This window comes from Callorhinus ursinus, unplaced genomic scaffold (assembly GCF_003265705.2).
Source record: "Callorhinus ursinus isolate GAN/ISIS: 27379988/994484 unplaced genomic scaffold, GSC_fseal_2.0 scaffold43, whole genome shotgun sequence".
NCBI lineage: Eukaryota > Metazoa > Chordata > Mammalia > Carnivora > Otariidae > Callorhinus > Callorhinus ursinus.
In genome coordinates, this window is record NW_027397105.1 from 2,294,061 (window position 1) to 2,314,529 (window position 20,469).

The 20,469-nt window shown below is 65.2% G+C and overlaps 3 protein-coding genes across 11 annotated transcripts; 1 reads left to right on the top strand and 2 right to left on the bottom strand.

Moving 5' to 3' along the window:
• Nucleotides 1-277: 277 nt before the first annotated feature.
• Nucleotides 278-5,516, top strand: EIF5A (eukaryotic translation initiation factor 5A). Of its 4 annotated transcripts, none has more exons than XM_073881622.1 (6): nucleotides 278-361; nucleotides 2,887-3,072; nucleotides 4,132-4,236; nucleotides 4,420-4,551; nucleotides 4,639-4,712; nucleotides 4,852-5,516. In XM_073881622.1, exons 1-5 carry the CDS (start codon nucleotides 293-295, stop codon nucleotides 4,699-4,701), a joined length of 555 nt encoding a protein of 184 aa, XP_073737723.1. In that variant the 5' UTR covers nucleotides 278-292; the 3' UTR covers nucleotides 4,702-4,712; nucleotides 4,852-5,516. The 4 variants fall into 4 exon arrangements, with proteins under 4 accessions (XP_073737723.1, XP_025719923.1, XP_025719924.1 ...); XM_025864138.2 differs by lacking the exon at nucleotides 278-361 and adding an exon at nucleotides 572-594; XM_025864139.2 differs by lacking the exon at nucleotides 278-361 and adding an exon at nucleotides 834-1,001.
• A 168-nt stretch (nucleotides 5,517-5,684) lies between these two features.
• Nucleotides 5,685-8,480, bottom strand: GPS2 (G protein pathway suppressor 2). The gene is made up of 11 exons (XM_025864137.2): nucleotides 8,362-8,480; nucleotides 7,969-8,131; nucleotides 7,508-7,617; nucleotides 7,315-7,427; nucleotides 7,104-7,183; nucleotides 6,934-7,016; nucleotides 6,578-6,731; nucleotides 6,405-6,494; nucleotides 6,227-6,306; nucleotides 6,044-6,139; nucleotides 5,685-5,861 (listed from the first exon to the last, which is right to left on the bottom strand). The coding sequence occupies exons 2-11, from the start codon at nucleotides 8,060-8,062 to the stop codon at nucleotides 5,778-5,780; spliced, it is 984 nt and encodes a 327-aa protein (XP_025719922.1). The 5' UTR covers nucleotides 8,063-8,131; nucleotides 8,362-8,480; the 3' UTR covers nucleotides 5,685-5,777.
• Nucleotides 8,481-8,606: 126 nt separating this feature from the next.
• On the bottom strand, nucleotides 8,607-20,316 carry NEURL4 (neuralized E3 ubiquitin protein ligase 4). Of its 6 annotated transcripts, none has more exons than XM_073881616.1 (29): nucleotides 19,503-20,316; nucleotides 18,293-18,737; nucleotides 17,995-18,060; nucleotides 17,550-17,848; nucleotides 17,271-17,382; nucleotides 17,101-17,189; nucleotides 16,469-16,541; nucleotides 16,094-16,358; nucleotides 15,670-15,851; nucleotides 15,271-15,356; nucleotides 14,986-15,148; nucleotides 14,682-14,880; nucleotides 14,531-14,607; nucleotides 14,334-14,412; nucleotides 13,819-13,988; nucleotides 13,582-13,725; nucleotides 13,125-13,270; nucleotides 12,810-13,034; nucleotides 12,611-12,709; nucleotides 12,367-12,528; nucleotides 12,008-12,166; nucleotides 11,313-11,471; nucleotides 10,794-10,973; nucleotides 10,626-10,713; nucleotides 10,439-10,546; nucleotides 10,146-10,290; nucleotides 9,874-9,986; nucleotides 9,627-9,792; nucleotides 8,607-9,228 (listed from the first exon to the last, which is right to left on the bottom strand). In XM_073881616.1, exons 1-29 carry the CDS (start codon nucleotides 19,782-19,784, stop codon nucleotides 9,024-9,026), a joined length of 4,686 nt encoding a protein of 1,561 aa, XP_073737717.1. In that variant the 5' UTR covers nucleotides 19,785-20,316; the 3' UTR covers nucleotides 8,607-9,023. The 6 variants fall into 6 exon arrangements, with proteins under 6 accessions (XP_073737717.1, XP_025720139.2, XP_025720143.2 ...); XM_025864354.2 differs by having other exon boundaries at nucleotides 13,813-13,988; XM_025864358.2 differs by having other exon boundaries at nucleotides 13,594-13,725; nucleotides 19,503-20,314.
• Nucleotides 20,317-20,469: the final 153 nt, after the last annotated feature.

A 20,469-nucleotide genomic window follows, 5' to 3' on the forward strand; every position in this document is an offset into this window, starting at 1 on the left:
ACGCGTCTTTGCACAGAGTTCTTTCTGAGGGCGCTCGCAGACACCTGCTTTGGCCACGGCAGGGAGCAGCTGGGGGCAGAGGAAGGGAGAAAGGCCACGGAAGCCGCCCTGGAGCTCCCCGGCCGCCCCAGGGCTGCCACAAGATGGTGGCCGCCACGCGGCCGCTCTAGCTCGCGGCTGGAACTCTATGGCCGAGCCGCGGCCGGCCGCGCAAGGCGGTGAAGCTGAGAGGGGCGGTAACGCGACCACACTAGCGCGCTAGGAAGTGTGAGCGGAAAGAGCCCTCCCGCGCATGTGTGGAAAGGGGGGGATGGGCTTTGAGACGAGGGGCCCACCCCGCCGTGCAAGTTTTCTGAAACGTGTGAGTCGTTTAAGTCCAGTTAAAGCCGAGGTGGGGCGTTCCCCAGACGCATGCGTCCTAGCCGAGACCAGCGAGACAGTAGCGTGGTCTTTTCAACGCCCGGCGTACAGCCGACGTCTGAGGTGGAAGGGGCGGTCAGGATTCCCATCACGCATGCGCATCGAGGCCGAGGCGTTTCCTTCAGAGGGTGTGGAGTGCAGGGCTCTTCTTTGCGCAGGCGCAACTCCCGTCCGGTAGGGCTAGTGGTCTATCACGGGAAGGGAAGAGGAGGTTGAAGGGCTTAAAAAACCGGGTGCGCCTGCGCACTGCCTACGGGTGGGAAGAGCTCGGGATTTGTAAGGGGCGGGGTCACGCATACGCGTCATTGGATGGGTAGGTGGGAGGGAGGGTGGAGCTCGGGGAGGGTTTGTGCGCTTGCGCAGTGCGGGGGTGGAGGGCGGAGGGGATAAGATAGCACGCTTGCGCGGCTGTCACAGGGCTGCTTGGTTGGTCAGTGGGGAGTCGGCGCCTGCGTACTAAGACCCGTGTGCAGCAGCGGCGGCGGCGGTAGAGGCGGCGGCGGCGGCGGCGGCAGCGGGCTCGGGGGCAGCGGTTGGGCTCGCGGCGAGCGGACGGGGTCGAGTCAGTGCGTTCGCGCGAGGTGAGAGCGGGCAGGGCGCGCGTGCGCGGAACCCTGGCGTGGGCCTGGGAGTAGAGATGGAACTGCGCGAGGGTCGGGGAGGGGGCAGAGGGGAGCGGCGGCCGCCGCCGCCGCACAGGGTTCGGTCCGCGAGCCGCGCGAGGTACGGAGAGGCGCGGGCGCGCGCCCCGGTTGGCGCGCGGGGTGACGGTTGGGGCCGGCCGGGTGACGTTGGAGCGACGCAGGGCGGGGGACGGCGAGCCGCGAGGCCGCCACGCGGGAGAGGCCGCCGGGCGGCCACGCCGGGGCGAGGGCCGGGGGCCAGATCGGCCCGCCGGGGCAAGGGGACCTGGGCCGTTGAGAACCGGGCGCTGCGCGGCCACGTGAGGTGGGGGAGGGGGCTATTCGGTGAGAGGGCATGTGGGGGGGGGTTGGCGGCCGGCCGGGGGGGGAGGGGAGGCGGCGTGGCTCCGGCTTGGCGCGGCCTTTGAGGAGGGGGTGCCGGCGGCACCGGAAGTGTCCCCTACCGGAGGCTGCCCTCGGGGTCGGAGGCCTCATGGCCGAACGTGGACGGGGGCCGCATGGTAGCGCGGGGACCCCTCCCCCCCCAGATCCCGGCCACCGGAAGCCCCAGGAGGCCACATGGTGGGCGGGAGCCGGCCACCCCCCAGCGCGGGGAGAGGTGGTCCTCGCGGGCGCCCAGGGGACCTTGGAATTTTGGGGAGGGGGGGAGAAGCCCGAGCCGCGGATCCTGATCACCCCGGAGAGCCCGCTGCGGGCATATGTTAGCGCTCCCCCGCCCCGTGGGCTCCTGGAGCTCTTCCCCCAACTCCGACGTGAAGTGAGGCGGCCCGCCAGGTGTAAGCAGCGCTCTCCCTTTTGCTGGGTGGCCGGAGGAACGGGGAGAGCCCGGGCGATTGGACGGCAGCCCAACTCTTGGGGGTCGTGCCGACAGCGCCTTCACGTCCCGGGCGGAGAGTTCCCCGCCGAGATCGGTGCTCTTCACCTTGTCACTTCCTGCGCCGCGGTGTCGGGTTTGGGAGCGCTGACGCCGCCAGCCCAACAGAACTTACACTACTCACTCCCACCAGCCTTTTGCTTTCATTTTATTGTCATTCACCACTCCCCAGTCCTCCACTTTCCGCTGAGCCTACAGGCCCGGCCTGAAAAGCCGACAGGACTGGTGCATCCTGGGAAAAGGGGGAGGGCCCTCGCGGAGAGGCCGGGTTCCTGGGTTCCCTTTGGGAAACGAGATGGAGGTGTTTGGCAGGGGGGAAAGTTAGAAACAAGTTTACTTTTTCTCCCTCGGCTGTGTCTGCAAATGCATGTTGGAGAGGCGGGAATCCCCCAAAGAGGCCTTGTGGTTTCCTGTACCAATGACTGGCTTGTGTGTGGATAGGGTGGGGGGTGTAACAGACGGGTGGGGCCCTGTCCTCCGGTCTCCACCCTCCCCTCGGCCGCCCCCCCCACGATAGCCCCGCCCTTTTGCTGGCTCATGGCTGCTCACCTAATTATAGCCCTGGTTGTGAGTGGGGAAGAGGGGTGGTTGGTTTCAGTGGCAAGCAACACCTGAGTCTTCCCCCTCCCAGGAATCAGGCCTTTGTCCATTTCCCAGGTTGGACACCCTAACTGCCTGGAGCCTTCCTTTCCCAAGCCCCACCACTTTAGCTTTCGGTTGGGCTGGGGGTCCAACTTCTGCCCCCTCCGCTCCCAGACACGCACCAGTTCTTAAGTATTTGTGGTCCCAGTCAGTGTTTAACCTGGGCACGTCGATTCTCTTGTAGGTGGATGATGGAAGAAAAGGGCTGTGGGAAGAAGGAAGCCGTGTTTCCAGGGAGGAGTGAGGTAGATTGAGACCTCTGTTGACCTCCATCCTGACTGGCTCGGGTTTTCTTTTTGACTCTAGTTGGAATCGAAGCCTCTTAAAATGGCAGATGACTTGGACTTCGAGACAGGAGATGCAGGGGCCTCAGCCACCTTCCCAATGCAGTGCTCAGCATTACGTAAGAACGGCTTTGTGGTGCTCAAAGGCCGGCCATGTAAGATCGTGGAGATGTCTACCTCCAAGACCGGCAAGCACGGCCATGCCAAGGTTAGACCTTGACCTCTCTGCACTTCCCATACCCACGGGGCTCCCGGCACAAGCTGTCCTTAGTCCCAGCCCTCTCCATTCCTCTAGCCCTGGCTTACCGTCCGTGTCCTTGCGTTCAGCACTCAGCCCTGGATACCTTTCACCTGTACCTTTGTGAGGCCTTCGGCTCTTCCTTGGTGACCCTTCTTTTCCCCAGCCTCGTGTGAGTCTCTTAACTTCTCTAGGTGCTCTTTCCAGCTGCTCCTTCCTTCGTGGCTTTCACTTTTCGTCTCTTTTCTCTCGAGTCTTCGTTCCTGGGGCTTCTCCAGGCCTAATACCGGAGGCAGCCTTTCTTGGAGGGTGCCAGCAGACCTCTGAGCCTCCGGGCCACCTTGCTGGCCCGCACTCCACGCCAGCTTTCCCTTTGGTCCCTGAAGCGGTGTCAGCCGAGTCTCTTCCGCCCCCTCCCCTTGAGTTCCCTGAGCCGCCCCCCGGTTTTCTTGGGTCCTAACATTCTTGCTGGTGCTTTCTGTGTCAGTAAGGTTTTTCTCCCTTCGGAAACCTGACCTGGTGTGTCCTTGTTGGATGTCCTAGGGTTTTGGTCCCCAGTTGGTTTGTCTTCCGTCGGCTTAGCGTCCACCCTGGGTCCCCGCCTGGTTTTCTGATTTCCTGCGGGATCGTTCTCCCCGAAGTCCTCCTGCGCGCCCACTTCCTGTTTCATTCATTCTTGTTTTCCCAAGTTCTGCGCCTTTCATGCGGATGTCCAGACGCTCTTTCGAAGGTTTTACCTAGACTCGCCCCCCGGTTCCTGGGTCAGTGTTCCCGTAGCTCAGGGTAACTGGCCGCCCCAAGCCTGCCCCGTGGTTTCCCTGGTCAGTCACCCCCAACCTCAATGGGAGTCTGCCTCCCGTTCTTGGCAGAGGCTTTATCTAGTGTTTCTTTGAGTCCATGGGCTCGATCCCCCCTCCCCTGATTTTGCTCTGACAACCTAGTCTGACTTCCCCCGACGGGGTAGCACGTGCCTTTCTCTCCACCTTACAGTTTGGTTGGGCTTCTCTCTCACGTGATGCATACATACAGGTTCACCTGGTTGGTATTGACATCTTCACTGGCAAGAAATATGAAGATATCTGCCCGTCAACTCATAATATGGATGTTCCCAACATCAAAAGGAATGATTTCCAGGTACGTAGGTGGGTTGGTGGTTTGTTGCGGGGGGGAGGGGGGAGTACAGATTGACCAGAGGGGCTTGTGCCGGGGGAGGGGGAAGCAGGCCACCGGGGAGTTGGCCGCCCCCGTTTGTCCTCAGACCCTTTACCCTCCACCTTCGTGGGCCAACCTTGCACTTCCTTCCCTCTTTGCCCCCAGCTGATTGGCATCCAGGATGGGTATCTATCACTGCTCCAGGATAGCGGGGAGGTGCGAGAGGACCTTCGTCTGCCCGAGGGAGACCTCGGCAAGGAGATTGAGCAGAAGTATGACTGTGGAGAAGAGATCCTGGTACGCTGCCCCCCACCTTGGGCCCAGCTGCAGTCCCTGTGCCTCGTCCTCAGAGCTCCCTTCTGACTCTCCCCTTTGCACCCGCAGATCACGGTGCTGTCTGCCATGACAGAGGAGGCAGCTGTTGCAATCAAGGCCATGGCAAAATAACTGGCTCCCAGGTGAATGTGACCCACTCCCCTGGCCTGGCCCACGGTTTGTCGTCCCCACGGCAAACCTGCTCTGGCCCCTAACCGTCGCGGGCTTCCTTCCTGGGGACGGGTGCTGTCCTGCCTCACCTGGTCTCTCTCTCCTCCCCAGGGTGGCCGTGGTGGCAGCAGTGATCCTCGAGCCTGCAGAGGCCCCCTCCCCCAGCCTGGCCCAGCTGCGGCTGGGCCCTTGGCTGGACTCCTCCTCCTCCACAATTTATTTGACGTTTTATTTTGGTTTCCCCCACACGCCCTCAATCTGTCGGGGAGCCCCTGCCCTTCCTCCTGCTCCCTTGGCCAGGAGCGAGTGACCCCCGGCCTTGGCGAAGCTGCCCTCCTGTTCTCTCCCCCCGCACTACAGCCCTGGTAGGGGAGAGGGGGGTGGGTGCTGCTTGTGGTTTAGTGGGTTTGTTTTGGTTTTGGTTTTTTTTTTTTTTTTTTTTTTTAATTCAATCTGGAATCAGAAAGCTGTGGATTCTGGCAAATGGTCCTTGTGCCCTCCCCCCACTCATCGCCCCTGCACTGGTTCCTTGTTTCCCCGTGGCCCTTTACCCCAAGCACCACCCCACAGACTGGGGACCAGCCCCCTCCCCTGCCTATGTCTCTCCCCAAATACCTTTAGCTGGGGAGGGAAGAGGAGGAGAGGGGAGGGGACCTGCCCCCTCCTCAGGCATCTGGGAGGGCCCTGCCCCCATGGGCTTCACCCTTTCCTGTGGGCTCTCTCCCCGACACATTTGTTAAAATCAAACCTGAATAAAACTACAAGTTTAATATGAAGGCCCCAACTCAGTTGCTTCTTTGAATTAAATGGGTGTCGGAAACCACGACCCTGAACTCTTGCTGAGTTCGTTACCCACCCACTGTCCTCCTGTGACCTGCCTGCCACCCCTCACCCTCCATGCGGCCCTGGCCTGGGCCCAGAGAGAGGCAACACAGCAGCCAGGGGCGGTGGCAGGTAGATTTTATTGGACTGGGACACACCAGGGGCCCTCCCCCGTGGCGGGGGTTGGGGGTGAGCTTGAAGATAAAATCTGACGATCACTTGTGGTAGAATCGCGGATTCTGGCTGTGCTGGATGAAGGGGAGCCGAGGGCCAGGCTGGCTGGTCGCTGCAAAGCCCGACTGGTGGTGGTGGAGGGGGGGGGGCTCTGTCGGTGTGGCCCTCCCCCTCAACGCACCCCCGCACTCCCAGCCGCCCCCCCCCCAGAGAGCGAAAAGGAGGAGTGGGGGCTGCCTCTCCTCCTACCCAGTCCTGCTTTCCCTGGAAGCGCAGGGCTTCCGGCGGGTGGGATTGCCATCCTTACCTTTCCTGCCGGTTGCATCTGCACAGGGAGCTGGGGAGAGGCAAGGAGTCCAGGGGCTGGATGCAGAGCTTGGGGATGCATGGGGCGCAGGGAGGACTGCGGAGAAGAGAGTCAGGACCTGAGGCAGCCTGGGGCGCCCCTTGGCAGAGCGCTGCCCTTGACCTCCCAAGACTCCGTACTCACAGAGTCCGAGAAGCCGGTCTGCTGATTGGCGTGTTCCATCTGCTTCTGTAAGGACAGGGCACCGCCGGGCTGGAGGAAGCCTAGGGAGGGAGGGAGGGGTGGGCGGGATGAGCAGGACCCGGAAAGGGGAGGCAAGGAGGACGCAGGGGGCCAGCGCCGCGGCGCCGGGCAGCCTCACCTGTCTGGGTGGGCTGGAAGTGGCCGTGCACCGCGTAGGGCTGGGGCTGCGGCTGCGACAGGTACTGCACCGCCGGGAACGCCGAAGGTGCTGAGGGCGGCAGGGGCGCAGGCGGTCGGGCCTCCTTCCGGCCGCTTGGCGACCGGCCGCCTCCCTCTCTCCCCGCCACTCACCTCTGAGCTGCTGACTGGGGCTGTAGGCCGGCTGCGTGGGTCCGTAGTGGGGGGGGGGCTGAGCGGTCCCATAGGCACCGCCAGGGCTGCCTTGGAATTGACCGTGCTCCGGGGTCCCCGCGAAAGCAGCTGCCGAGCCCACGTAGTGCCGCGTCTGCGGAGGGAGCAGGAGCGCTCACTGGTGCTGTGCACTGCAAAGCAGAACCCCACGCGCCTCGCCTACGCCCCACGCTCCACAACACGGGAAAGCGTCACACGATGCTCACGACTTGGACCCTCGGTTCACGGAGGCGCCTGGGTCTGCGTGGAAGTAGCCGAGAAAACCAGTGCGCTCCACACTCAGTCCTGCTGCTTACCGTGAGCACTTGGGGTCCGAACATCTGTTTGGCCCTGTCGGCTGCCATGAGGGTTCCTGGGCGACTGTGTCCTCCAGGGCTCCCTAGACAGGGAGAGGGGCTTCGTGAGGCCGAGGTGGGTGGCCGCAAGCCCCAGGAGGGCACGTTGCACCCCGCGGGGCCTTCCTCACCCTGCATGCTGAGGAGGTGAGTTCCCGTGTGAACTGTCAGGCTCTGCGGGTACGCGGCTGATGTCAGAGTGGTCAGGTCACTGCGAGGGGGAGGCGGGCAGGTCAAACTCGAGGGCGAGGACAAGTGCCCCCTCTTCTGCCATTAGACACCGATCCGGTGTTACCAGATCCCAGTTACACTCTGCCCCAAGTTTTAGCTCTCCAGTCCCACCTCTGCTCCTTTCGCCTCCGTTTCTCTTCCTCGTGTAAAACTTTCTTGAGTTGCAGGAAGAGCTGGTGCTTCTCCTCCTGTAGGGCCAACAGCTTCTCCTGCAACTTCAGGATCTGCGGAGGGCGGGGATTGGAGCTGAAGGCAGGAGAGCCACGGGGGGAAAAAAGCTGGGACAGATCAAGGGGCCGCTTACTTGTTCCTTGGTCTCCTCTAGTGACATTCTCTCTTCCATCTCCTTTTTCTTCCTCCTCTCTTGCTCCTCCTTCATCTTCTGTTCCATCATCTTGTCCACCTCTTCCTCCTCTGGAGAAAGAGTCAGGCAGAACGGGAAGACGGCAGGGTGGTTAGAATACGAGAGTGGCAGGCATCGAGGACCTTCAAAACCCGGTGATCACAATGCACCCTCTGCCCCGTCGGCAAGGGCTCTTTCCCTTCCGGAGGGGACAGGGAGGGAGACTTGACTAGGTGCTCTCCAAGGTCCTTCCCGACCCAAGGGTTCTGGAGCTCGGACCCGGCCTCCGGTTCCCACCACCGGCGGGGCCGCCCCCATCCCTCCCCCGAGCGGCCGCGGCGCGCTGCTCCGCGCGTGGTGGGCGCCGGGCCCCCGGCGGAGCGCTGCCGCCCGGGGTGTCCTCCCGCTCGGGCCCAGCTCACCCTGCCGCTTGCGCTCCCGCTCCATCATGATGTGCCGGTGCAACGCCCGGGCCATGGCGTTGGAAAGCTTGGGGCGCTCCAGGAGCGCGGGCATGGTGCTGCCGGGGGCGCTCGGGCCGTGGGCGCCCGGCTCTGCCACGGACTGCCAGACCTCGGACCGGGCCTACCGGGAGGCGGGCGCTCAGGGGGGTCGCGCCGGCCGGGCCGAGGCGGGAGCCCGCCCGCCGCCGCCGCCGCCGCCGCCGCCCCGGTCACGTGCCCGGCGCCCGTTCCCCCCCTCCCCTCCCCTCCCTTCCCCTCCCTGCCCCCCCCAGCCGGACCCCGGTGCTCCGCGTGCGCGGCCGGGCAGGGGTCTCCGGCCTCGGCGCTGCCCGCCCCCCGCCCCCTCCCTACCGGCCTTCGCTGCGCTTTCTCCGCGGCTCCTGAGCGCCTCGGCCGCGCGTCACTTCCGGCCGCCGCGCCGACTCCTTCCGGAGCCGGGGCGGCCGGCGGCCTCGTGGGTCGGGCGCAGGGAAGGGCGGAAGCGGCCGCGACGGGTGCCGGGGGCGGCCAAACCCCGTCGGCTCGCCCGGCGCCCCCAAGCTGGGCGGGCCCAGGGCTCGTCTGGGGCGGCGCGAGAGAGAGGCCGAGGCGAGCGCTCCGGGACGGCGTTTATTGGCTCCTTGGAAACCCGCGTCCGTCACAACTGTACAGCCGCCCACCTTCCCCGCGCCCGCCCTCGCCTCTCCGCCCGGCGGCCCGGGAAGCGGCGGGTCCGGGGAGGCTCCTCGGGATTCACAGTAACAGGAACGAAAACGGAAATAAATTAAGTGACACGGGGGAGGGAGTCCAGGGAGTCGTGTTCCCCAAGTCAGTGCATGAAGGGGGTTGCCACGCCGGGGGCGTGCGCCGTGCGCGCGGAGATGCGCTCCCCTGCCGGCGGCGCGGCGGGCCACGGGCTCCGGGCGCATCCGCTGGCGCTGGGGTCGCTGAGCCGCCGGGGGCGGGCGGGGTCGCGGGGGGGGGGGGGGGGCTGAGCCGGGGCCCCTCTGTGCTTGTCGTCGAGAGGCCGGCCCTCACTCCACGCGCACCAGCAGGGCATAGAGGAGCGTGGCCCCCTTCTCCTTGGTTACCCACTCGAGTTCGGCTGGGCTGAAGTGGGGGTCGGGAGGTTCTCGGAGGGCGGCCGAAGGGGGCCCGGGGGTGTAGGAGCCGGGGCGCACGCACACCTGGAACGCCACCTGGGCCTGGTGCGTCCGCTGGGACTTGGGGTCCCGGAATCTGTCAGGCAAGAAGCAGAAAGCCGTCCATGAGGAACTCGGGCTCCCTCCTCCCCCTGCTACCTGCACGACTGGCACCGGTCTTCGGGGTCACCCCGGCCTTACAGGGGTGGCCGGGCTCGGGCGGCCCTCCCAGCTTGCCGCCCTCTGCCCGGACGCCCGTGCGCCCCCTCCCTTCTCCAGGCCTCTGCTCAAACCTTCTTCACGACGTCCATCCTGATCACCCTCCAACCTCACGCTCAAGCCGCACGTGTGACCCACTGCGCCCCGCTCTACTTTTTATTTCCATAGTACTAGTCATCTTCAAAGCTAAACGTTCTAGAGTGTCACGGTGGGAACCCGGAGGGCAAGCCACGGAGACCACCGCCCCCCCCCCGCCCCCGCCCCAGGCGTACTCACTGCACTTTGGATGCCAGGGTCTCGGCCCCAGCATACAGGAGGGAGGGGGAAAGCAGCGCCGGAGGGGGCTGCCCCTCCCGCGGGGGTGCGCAGTTCTCGCCAGGCTCCTCAAACCCTACCCCGGGCTCGCCTTTCAAGGGCCGGCAGCTCAGGATGGAGGCGGTGCCTGTGGGAGAGCCGGGTCAGGGCCGCCCTCCGGGACCGGGGCCGGGGCCCCACGGCCCTGCCTCTGCCAGCGCCGAGGTACCTGCTCCCAGCTCCCCACGGTCCAGCACCCTCCGGACGGCTGCCACGTTGCTCCCGTGATACGCCATGTGCCACTTCTTGGTCAGCGTCCCAGCTTCCAGGCGGGGATTCACCCTACGACGGACCCGGCACACTGGACACAGGTCGCTGGCTCCCTGACACCATCCCCTGGCCTACGAGTCCGGTCACTTCTTCCACGCACCCTCTGGAGAGCCTCCCCCATCCAGGGCGTAAGCGCGCTAAGGGAGGAGCGCCACCCGGCCCCCCATGTACCTGAGGTTGAACCTGCACCAGCCGAAGGGCAGAGCGTATTCCCGGGGGGGCTCCCCACGGCGCCTGTGGGCCTCATCCCCTCGAAGCTTCCGGCAAGACTCACAGTAGCACAGGCTCCGCTTGGGCGGGGGCATGAAATAATCCTCTGTGGGAAAGCGAGGGGTAGTCTGGGTGCGGTGGCTCCGGCCCCGGGTCTCCACCATGCGGCCCCTTCCAGCTGGTCCCCGGGGCTCTGGGCACAGCCCCGCACCGGTCCAGGGAGTGCAGTGGGCTCTGTAGCGCTGGGGACTCACCAGGAAGCAAGAGCAGTTCTTGGAATCGGGAGCAGAGGGCATGGTACTCGCAGCTCTTGAGAGGGCTAGCAGCAGGCAGTGGGCCCCAGCACACACTCTCCTTGATGCCTGGGACGGCAGAAGGGGGGCAGGGTCACAGGAGCTGGGGCTGCGGGGCCGGGCCCCTGGGGGCTGGGGGTTGGCTCACCGTCCACCATGTCCGCTTTTTCCATGTCCCCCTGGGTTCCAGCACTCTTCCCACTGGTAGCGCCTGGTTCCGGACTCACGATTGTCACCTGCAGGGCAGGGCATGGTGAGGCTGACCCGGCCCCCAGGGCCTGCTGACCCGCCGCCACCCTGCCTCCAGTCGGCTCACCTGCTCACACTGCCCGTAGAGGTCCACGAGTGCGTGGCAGGGCTGGGGGACGTCCGGCACAGCCACGCCCTGGTCCATCCCGTTGACGTGCAGATGCAGCCCGCCAGAGCTGTCTAGCCGCAGTCCCAGGATGGTGCCTTCAGGACACGTGTCCAGATTTGGCCCAAACTTCTCACAGATCTGGGAGGAGAGACCTACGCTGTTCCCAGAGATCAGACTCCCCCCGGCAGCGGCCGCGCCCGCCCTTCACTCTGCCGCCGGTGCCAGTGCCCGGGCTTTCCCTCCGCGCTGGCCCCCTTCCCCCCCACGGCCACATGCTCAACGGCAAGGACGCAGGAGGCCGTGATAAGCCTGAGAGTAGACAATGACACGCTCTTGCTCACCCGCTAGAGGGTCTACCCACACGGGGCCCCTTGATACACGAGACCCACAACGAGGGCTGGGTGCCCCTCTTCTCCCTTTGGGCCAGCCCCTCCCGACTTGAGCGTGGCCCTGTCCCTTCCATCTGCCCCCACCCACCTTGAGACCATTGTGGAAGATGCCTCGGCCCCGTAGCAGCCAGGCCGCCCGCTTGAGGGCGCAGGCAGAAGCAGGGAAGTTGAGCCTCTCGGGGGGGCAGGTGAGGACTCCCAGGACCAGGGAAGACGTCCACTGTCGGTTCAGGAAATCGATCCGCACCTGGGGGGAGAGGTGACCACTACTCCGCAGTCACGGCCCCTCCGGGGAGAGACTACCCAGCAGTGCCACCCACCCCCCCCTCAGCCAGGGAGGGATGCTGCCCCTTCTGAGGCTGGAGGGACCGCAAACTGTCAATTCATGTGTTTCCTTCCCTGGGTCAGCCTTGGTCCTGTTGTTGCCTGGCTAAGGGTTCCTGCCCCCCGCGGCTGCTTTCAGCTGGCTAACTGAATCTTCCGTCTGTGGCAGAAAGGCCTCCTCCTCGGCGGGCCCTCCCGGCGCCCACATGTAGGACCAGGGGTCTTTCTCGTGTCCCCCAGCCTCTCGTTACTGCTCCCCACACCAGTCGCCAAGGCGGCGGGGGGGCCTTCCCCAGGATCGATCTACCAATCCCACCGTGGGGTACGAACCGAAGCCTGGGAAGCTCATCCCGGGGGCTTGCCTCCACTCTGTCCCCCAGTGGAGAGGGGTTTCTCCAGGAGGACTGGCCCTGGATGACCCTGCGTAAGAGGAGCTGCGGATGAGGAGGTGAGGCGCACCTGGACCAGCAGCTGGGGCACCAGGGGCTGGTTGATGACGACGATGCCCTGATTGTAGCTGGCCACCCGCGTAGCCGTACGGTTCCCGTTGGACAGGAGAATGTTCTTCCCGTGGTTCTCCAGGAACTCGAGGGCCGTGGGCATCACGGCCACTTGACTCTGGCCATGGCATGGAGGAGAGATGGAGCTGCCAGGGTTGCCCCTGCGAGGCCCGAGCCACCCACCCCGCCCCCAGCGTTTACACAAGGCTTGCGTCTACGCCTCTCCCCCCCCCCCCCCCCCCCGCCAAGGGCAGCCTCTGAGAAGCCCAGGGCACCCCGCTGTCCACTGGCCCCGTGTGCCCCGCTGCGGCCCCTCACCCTCAGGCCCTGCTCCTCCCCTTCGTCGTCTTCCTCGCCCTCGCTCCCAGTGTCCGAGTTGGGAGAAGGCGGCTGGGTGCTCTCTGGCTCCTCCAGCCTCGTGGAGCTGACCACAGACACGCTCCGGACCGGCCCGTAGAGATCCAGCACCGCCCACACGTTCTGCGGGGCACACACGACGCAGGAGTCAGAGATCCGGGGCCTCGAGCCCGCTCGCCAAACCCAAGAACCGTCTCGGACCTACCTTGGCGACGCCGGTGGCCGCGGGCCCCATGTCCTCTCCGTCCACCAGGATGTGCATCGTGTCATCCGCGCCCCGGCGGATGCCCACGCGGCTCCCCACCTAGGCCCGAGGGGACACAAGCACAGAGCCTCAGGCCACGTCTCCCCCACCCCCGCTCCCCCCTCCCCCCCACCCCGGGCCCGGGGGCCCGCAGCTTCACCCCCAGCCTCTCTAGGTTCCGGCCATAGTTCATCCTCTGGAGCTGCCCGTCGCGCCTCACTTCGCAGCTGGACACCATCCAGGTGGTCTTCGTGCGGAGCTCTGGGAGGGAGGGAGGCAGCCCGGGGCCCCCGCCTGCGCCGGGCCCCGTCTCCCCGGGCGCGAGCGTGGTCAGCCCCAGCCGGAGGGAGCCCGCCCACCTCTCGTCCAGCTCCTGCACCTTCACCTGAGGGCGAGAGAGCACGACGGCTGCCACGGGCGCGGGGCGCGAGCTCGGGCAACAGCCTGGCCCCGCGGCGGACGGCCCGGCGCCCACCTCGAACACCTCCTCCGTCCTGAGCTCCTTGGTGCTGAAGACGAGGCCGTGAGCGTAGCCGGCCGCGCGCACCGCCCTTGTGCCATCTTCCTCCAGAGCGACGTTCTTGCCACAGGTGCTGTGGAATCGGTGAGCCACGCCGGCCACTGCGGGGACATGGTGCCACAGGAAGGCGCGGCGTTGGGGCCGCGGGTTTCAGAAAGGGCACGGAGCAGAGCTTTCGGGTCAAACAGGAAGCTGCCCTAAAGGCCCCTCTCGACCGGCTTCCGGCAGCCCGCCCCCCCCATCCCCCAGCTGGCAGGGGGGACGCCCAGCCCACGCTCCGGCCGGGACCCCGCCCCCTTCGTGGGGCGTGTCCTACCCGGGGCCCCTGGCTTGTTCCCTGCCCTCAGTCTGCAGCTGCCCTGGCCTTGAACATCACCTCCCCCACCCCGCCCTCGGCCCACAGCGCACTAACAGCCAGCTGGACCTGGGGAGTGCAGAGGGAAGGACTTCTCGGTGGCGGTGTTGCTGGTCGCCAGGCTGTTATCCATGGGGCCGGTGGCACTGGTGATGGACACCTGGACACACTGGCCGTAGAGATCCACCACCGCGTACACCTCTGGGTGGAGAAGGAAGGGGTCAGAGGCCAGATGGCCCGGGCTGGGCTGGCGTGAGGCTGGCAGGCCGAAAGCCACAGACCAGTCACCTTTACCCGGAGGCAAGCCTGAGCAGGCAGCGCCTTGGTCCTGGCCGTTGATGAAGTAGTGCAGGTCGCCCTTGGCGGTGCGCATCATGCCGATGCGCGCGCCCGTGCCCAGCGCATCCAGGTCGCAGCCGTAGTTGTTGCGCATGGTGTTCCCGTCTTGCATGATGGCCGTGCCACTGGAGGGACGACAGGCGAGGCCGGTAAGCCTCCCAGCTCCTCCCCACGCAGGCCTCTGCGCGGTCCCTGCTCATCAGAACCTTCCAGTGCCTTGGACTGGGATCTTCCTCTGTCTCCTACGTCTCTGGGATCCCCCCAGGAAAAAGCAGGAGCTCCCCGCAGAGAAGAGGCTGGGCCGCTGGAGGGTGCGTGGTGACGTGGGTGGGCCTCCCAGAATCGAAGGGAAGGGGTAACCAGATCCCTCAGGCCTGCCAGGGCCACGACAGGCCCCAAAGCCGGCTTCCCTCATCCTGGCCAGCTCCACGCAGCCCTACCGGGCCGGCCGTCAAAGCAGGCAGCCGAACCTCAGCATCCACGTGTCGTAGTCGATGTCCGTCATCGTGTTGGGGAACTCGAGGTCCTCCGGCCGAATAGCGGTCACCCCTAGGAGGCAGGGGTAGGTGAGAGCCAAGCCCCCACAACAGGCAGCCCGCACCACCCCCGGCACACACAACCACACACGCGCGCGACGCTTGCGCACGCCCACGCCCACGCCCCTCACCAGCCTCGATGGAGCCTGACCAGCGGTCCACCATCTTCTGAATGACGATCTCAAACAGCTCTCCGTCCCGCAGGGCCCTGCCAGGGACAGCGGCAGTCAGAGAGGCCCTGCGCGGAAGGCCGAGGCCGCAGGAGGCCACGCCCACACTGACCGGTTGGAGATGACGATGGCGTCGTTGAACTCGCTGCGGCAGTTGTGACGAAGCGCCGTGCGGCCCCCGTTGGTGATGATAGCGTTACTACCGTGCAGCTGGTGGAAGCGCAGGTCGGAGCCCCCGGCCCCCGACGATGGGGAGCTGGGGGACACCTGGTTGTTCCCTTCAGGGAGCGGCTCGGGCACTGGGGGCACCTCTGGGAGAGGGGACGTCACCCATGAGGTTGCCGGTGGTCTCCGAAGCCCCTCTCCCCCCCCCCCGCCCTGCCGAGGCCGCCCCAAGCCCCGGCCCCAGCCCTCACCCACGTCGTCCACAATGGTGGCCTGGGCTGCCTGGCCGTACAAGTCCACGACAGCGTAGACACCTGGGGGCACGTTCCAGGCCGCAGGGCCCTGAGTCATCCCATTGACAAAGAAGTGCAGAGTCCCGTCCTCCCGCCGCACCACGCCCACCGTGTCCCCTGCCTTGGAAGAAGGGGGGCTGGAGTGAGGAGTCAGGCAGAGTTCCCGCGAGGGCTGGTCCTACGGCAGCCCCGCCTTGCCCACCCCCCGCTCGCCGAGCCCCGGCGGTACCCCCGCTCTCCCACCTTGAGGCGGTCCAGGTTGTGCCCATATTCATCCAAGATGGTCGTCCCGTTGTGCATCACCCCGTTCCCAGTCATCATCCAGGTCCCTACGGGGACAGGGAGTGACAGAGGACATGAGCAGGAGCCAGGGCTCCACTCCGTTATACGGCAGTCTCCATGTCCCTCCCCAGAGCCGCTGGCCCAGCCTGCCCTGATGGTCAGCTTTCTTCCCAGGGCCGGGCAGAAAACTCTGCAGGTACCCCCCCGCCACGAGCACTGTCCACGCACCAGCGCTTGGCGCCTGAATGAGTCGTCATAAGCAGGACCGGTAAAGACAGAGGGGGGGACCAAGCATCAGGGCTCCGGGGGCAGCTTCCTCGCACAGGCCCTTTCTGGGCCCCGCCCTCCCGGGGAGCTCACCGGAGCGCAAGTTGGTCATGGTGGACGGCAGCTGGAGGTAGGCAGGGTCGTGGGTGGTGACTCCGATCTCAATGGAGCCAGCCCACTTGTCCACCATTTTGTCAATGCGCACCTGAAACACCTCTCCGTCCCGCAGGGCCCTGCTGCTCAGCACCACGCCATGGTTGAAGTCATCGGTGGCACTGAGGACAGGGAACAGGGACTCAGGCGTGAACACACGCTCTGCGCACGCCAAAGCTTCGCCCGGCGATGCCTGCCCGACACCCGCTGCCCCGAGCCAACCAGAGGAGCTTCACTCTACGCGAGGCTCCCCCCCTTTCCTGTCCAGAGCTCCCCAGATCAGAATCCCTCTGCCTCCTGCTCTCCAGCCCCCCATCCCATCAGAGCCCCTTCTGCAGGCTTCTCCCCACCCCATGGGCCATACTGGGGCCTCAGGGCAGTGCGTCCCTCGTGGGTGATAGCTGCCTTCTGCCCGCAGTTGGGGTGGAAAAGCAGGCGCTCGGGCTCTGCCTGAGCAGCAGGGGCAGCGCGCCGGAGGGCCCCCTCCGGAGACAGCGCCCGCAGGATGGCATTGTTCCGGCGCAGACGGTCACTATGGTTGTTATCGTGCACGATGGTCACCTTCACCGCCATCCCGTACAAGTCCACCACACCGTACACCACTGGGGGTGTCAGTGGGGTAGCCACGCCTGGGGGGAGTGTGGGGGGGACCAGCATCAAAGACAGGCAGGACGAGGAGGTACAGACCCCCCACTCCCGAAAGCCCTGACCCAGCAGCCCGCTCTGGGCGTCCCTTTACCCTGGTCGATGCCGTTAATGAAGAAGTGTAGGGCAGAGTTGGACTTCCTCATGAGACCAATGTGGTCACCTTCCTAGCCAAAGCAGAAAAACAAAGATCCAGAACCCATCCCCCCATCAGGCTCCAGACTTGTCCTGGGGCCCCTGAGAACAGAGGGGTTGGTTCTAAAGCCTTCCCACCAGCCCAGGCCGCCAGGGAACGGCTCCAAAGGCGCCGGAGTCTTGAGCCCCCGAATGCTCCCGGAAAGTCAGTCACAGCGTGACGCCCCCTTACAAACATCCCCTTACCCGCCTCTCTGAGCAATATATAAAGTATTAACAGGCTCGGTTCAGACGTTAGAAAAAAATTTTAAAAGGGAAAAAAAAAATACCACCTACCAGAGACAACGAGTGAGCTGCTTGCCTCTGGCCACGACCCCACACGGCCACACAGTAAGAGAAAGTGACCCTCTGATTCCAAAATCTGAGAGCCTAACTATCGCACAACCCTGCCTTCTCAGAAGGAACCTTCAAGCGAGAGAGCAGAGGCCTTGCTCTAGATCGCAGCAGAGACTGTGGTGCCCCGGCAGAGATGCAGGGGGACGGGGCTGCCCCGGACAGTGGCCCGGACTCTTGCACCCCGCCCCCCCTCACCTGCAGCTCGTCCAGACTGAATTCACAGTACTCCCGGCGAGTGCCCTTGCCATTGGTCAGGATCCCGCAGCCACTCATCATGATGGTGCCTGGGGGAAGGTAGACACCCGGCTAGGGCCTGGGCCTCCCTCGCCTTAGGAAGGCGCCTCCGCCCTGTCAGGGGCTGGTACCTGACTGCAGGTTGGTCATGGTGGCTGGGTACTCCAGGTTGTTGGGGTTGTGGGTGGTGACACCGATCTCAATGGAGCCCGACCACTTGTCTACGAGCTTGTCGATGCGGATCTTGGGGGGAGCAACAGCAGAAGGGCGAGGCGGGGTGTGTAAAGGCTGAGAAAGGACCCTCGGCCCTCAGCTGTTCCCTGAGCCCTACCCTTCCACCGTCAAGGATGGAGCCCCATCTTTGGTTCCCGGAGGGTGAGGGGCCAGCCAGCGCCCGGGAGCTCGCACACCTCAAACATCTCATTGTCCCGGAGCGGGCGATTGGTCATGACAACCCCGTTGTTGAATTCATCCAGGGGCCGGCGGCGCTCGGCGGTCTTATTGTTGTTGCTGAGTTTGATGAGCGTCCCGCACTTCTCGTGAAAGAGCAGGGCATCGTTGGAAGTGAGGATGGGCGAGGTGGCGGTACCGCCAGACCCCAGTCCTTCCCCTGTTGGCGGGGAGCTCAGGTTCACATTTAGGAGCCCCCCGTTGTAGGCAGACAGGATGGCGTTGCCCACCACCTCGGAGAGCTCCATGCTGGCAAAGTCTACAGCAGCGGGACGGGGGAGGGAAGCTGGAATGAGGTTCTACGCCCTCGGGCTCACCACTCTCCCCCTAGCCCTCTCCTGAGGCCCCTCCCCTCGCCTCGTCCACCTCACTTCCCACTCCCCAAAGCCTCCCAGAAGCCCTCACCATGATGCGACTCAAGGCTGTTAGGAAACGTCTCCGGCCGGGACTGCGCTGGGGACACCATGAAGGCTGGGGACCAGGCGGGATGGAAGGGGAATAAGGGTTCAGCCACTGCTGCAGGGCCCACAGACAGGAGAACCCCCTGCTCTAGTCCTTTCTTTCCCCTTCAACAGACTCCGGGGGGGGGGGGGGGGGGTCTGAGTGACCCTGTTCACACCCAGCCTTGTTTGTCACTTGTTCTCACCCAGGCCTTCAGCCGCTCCCTCTGCCCCACCCCTCCACCACTGCCCTGTGTTCTCACCTTCATCCCCAGAGGTCCCCTGTTCAGTCAAGGCGGAATCTTCAGGGGGCGCGGAGGGCTCGAGGGGAGGTGTGGGGATGGGAGCAGGGGGGCTGAAACCCGGCTCCGGGGGAAGCACGGTAATCTGGGTGCACTTGCCGTAAAGGTCCACGACGGCCCAGACACGAGCGGGGAGGCCCGTGGCGGCCACCCCGCAATCCCGCCCGTTCACCCAGAGCCGCAGCTCCCCGGCAACTGTGCGCTCCACGCCCACACGGTCCCCTTCACCAAGCTGGTCCAGGTCCTGACCGTACTCCTCCAGCACAGAACGTCCATCCCTCAATACCGAGCAGCCTGACACTACCCATGAGCCCCCCTTCAGTCCCGTGGCGCTGCTTGGGAAGTCCAGCACACTGGGGTCCAGTGCCGTCACCCCAATCTCAATGGAGCCACTCCAGGAGTTGACCTGTGATAAGGGTGGTGGACAGAGGCTCAGGATGGGCCACCATGGGTCTCCCACCACTAGGAACCCACGTTTCACAGACCACCGTGTCCCCTTCTTCCCACATCTCCGACAGCTAACTGGCTTTTCTCTCCTGAGACGTGAAACGCTACTCCAGAGAGGCAGTGGTCCCTGTGACTCCTCCACCACCCCGGGTTCACAGCTCTCCATGCCCACGCCCCTACCTCTCCTATACACTCTTCTCCTCCCCCTGGCCTGATTCACTCCTAGGCTCTGGCTCACATTCCCTCTCTTCCCACATTCCACCTCCGTGCACCTAGCCTCTTCACCAAATCACACCCCAAAGCACGCACACCTCCCTCTCCCCGAGGGTCTCTCCTCGCCCATCTTTCCGCCCGAGTTCATCCTCCAGGGGTTGGTTCTTTCCTCGGTTCTCCCCTCTCCTCCTGTCACATCCCTGACATCCTTCCATCCTCTACTTCCCAGAAACGATTCCGGGAGATCTGGTCCCTAACCATTCCTGGGGATGCAGCCCCGTGTCCCTGCCCAGCTCCCGGGTGTGCAGGAAACTCCAGCTCTCCTCATCCCTCGCCCCGTCATGACGAGCGAACGTTTCTGCTCCATGCGCCCCTCCTGCCCGTCGCCCGGTGCCCCGAAGGTCTGTCGGCAGCCGGCGATGGGGACTAGTCTGGACCTCCTACCCCGTGTCTCCCGCTCGCCCCCTCCCACCACCCTCCACATCTCGGTTCCGCGGGCCCCGCTCCGCACCTTGCGGTCGATGCGGACGGTGAAGACGCGTCCATCGCGCAAGGGTTCCCGGCTCAACACCAGCCCGTGGTTAAACTCTTGGCCCGGCTGCTGCCGCCGCGCCGTCCGCCCACAGGCCGACAGGCTCACCAGGCGCCCAGTGCGCGGGTGCAGCTCCCCGCCGCTGCCCAGACCCCCGCCGGACCCCGGCCCTGCGCCGCTCCCGCCGGGGCCACCCCCCCCACCCGGCCCCGGCCCGGGGCCTCCCCCAGAGCCCCCACTCCCACCCGACCCCGCCGCCATCGCCGCTGACACCGGGGCCGCGCGACAGCCGCGCTTGGCGGCACCGTGGCAACCGCGGTGCACAGACACCCGGAGGGAGTAGGACTCGGGGCTGGGGCCGGGTATGCTTTACGGCACTGCCGGGCGATGAAGCATCCCGAGCTAGGGAACTAATGACCACCACGGTGGGAACGGAAGGACGACGGGGTCGGGCAGGCTTGCTTTACGGCATGGCGGGGTGACAGAGTGGCTCCGACAGCCGTGCCGACTTGGGCAGGGAGCTTTTGCGACAGTGGAAGAAACGACCGCCGCAGGCATCTTTACGACGCAGGGGGTGCTGGCCCCCCACTTCAGCTTTGCGACAGCCGCACCGACCACCCCGCCCTCGCCGAGGCAGGCGACACCTCGAAGTATTCGCTTTACGGCAAGAGGAGGAGTAGGGGGGGTTCCTCCCTTCGAGCCTGCACGCTTTGGAGCGGGTACCCCGAGCGGCGTCCGTAGGATTCCGAGAAGGGACCTGGTAGCTTTAAAAATGAAAACCTTTGCCCTGCGCACCACCGAGATCGGCTATGTTTCGCGACACTGTCGTAACCCCTCCACTTTGTATCACACCTCTCGTGAGAGGCAAAGCGGGCCGACTTTTGGGGGGGGTGGGGGATGGGATAAAAGGGCTCGCGATATTTCTAAATAAGCCCACCTTGAACTC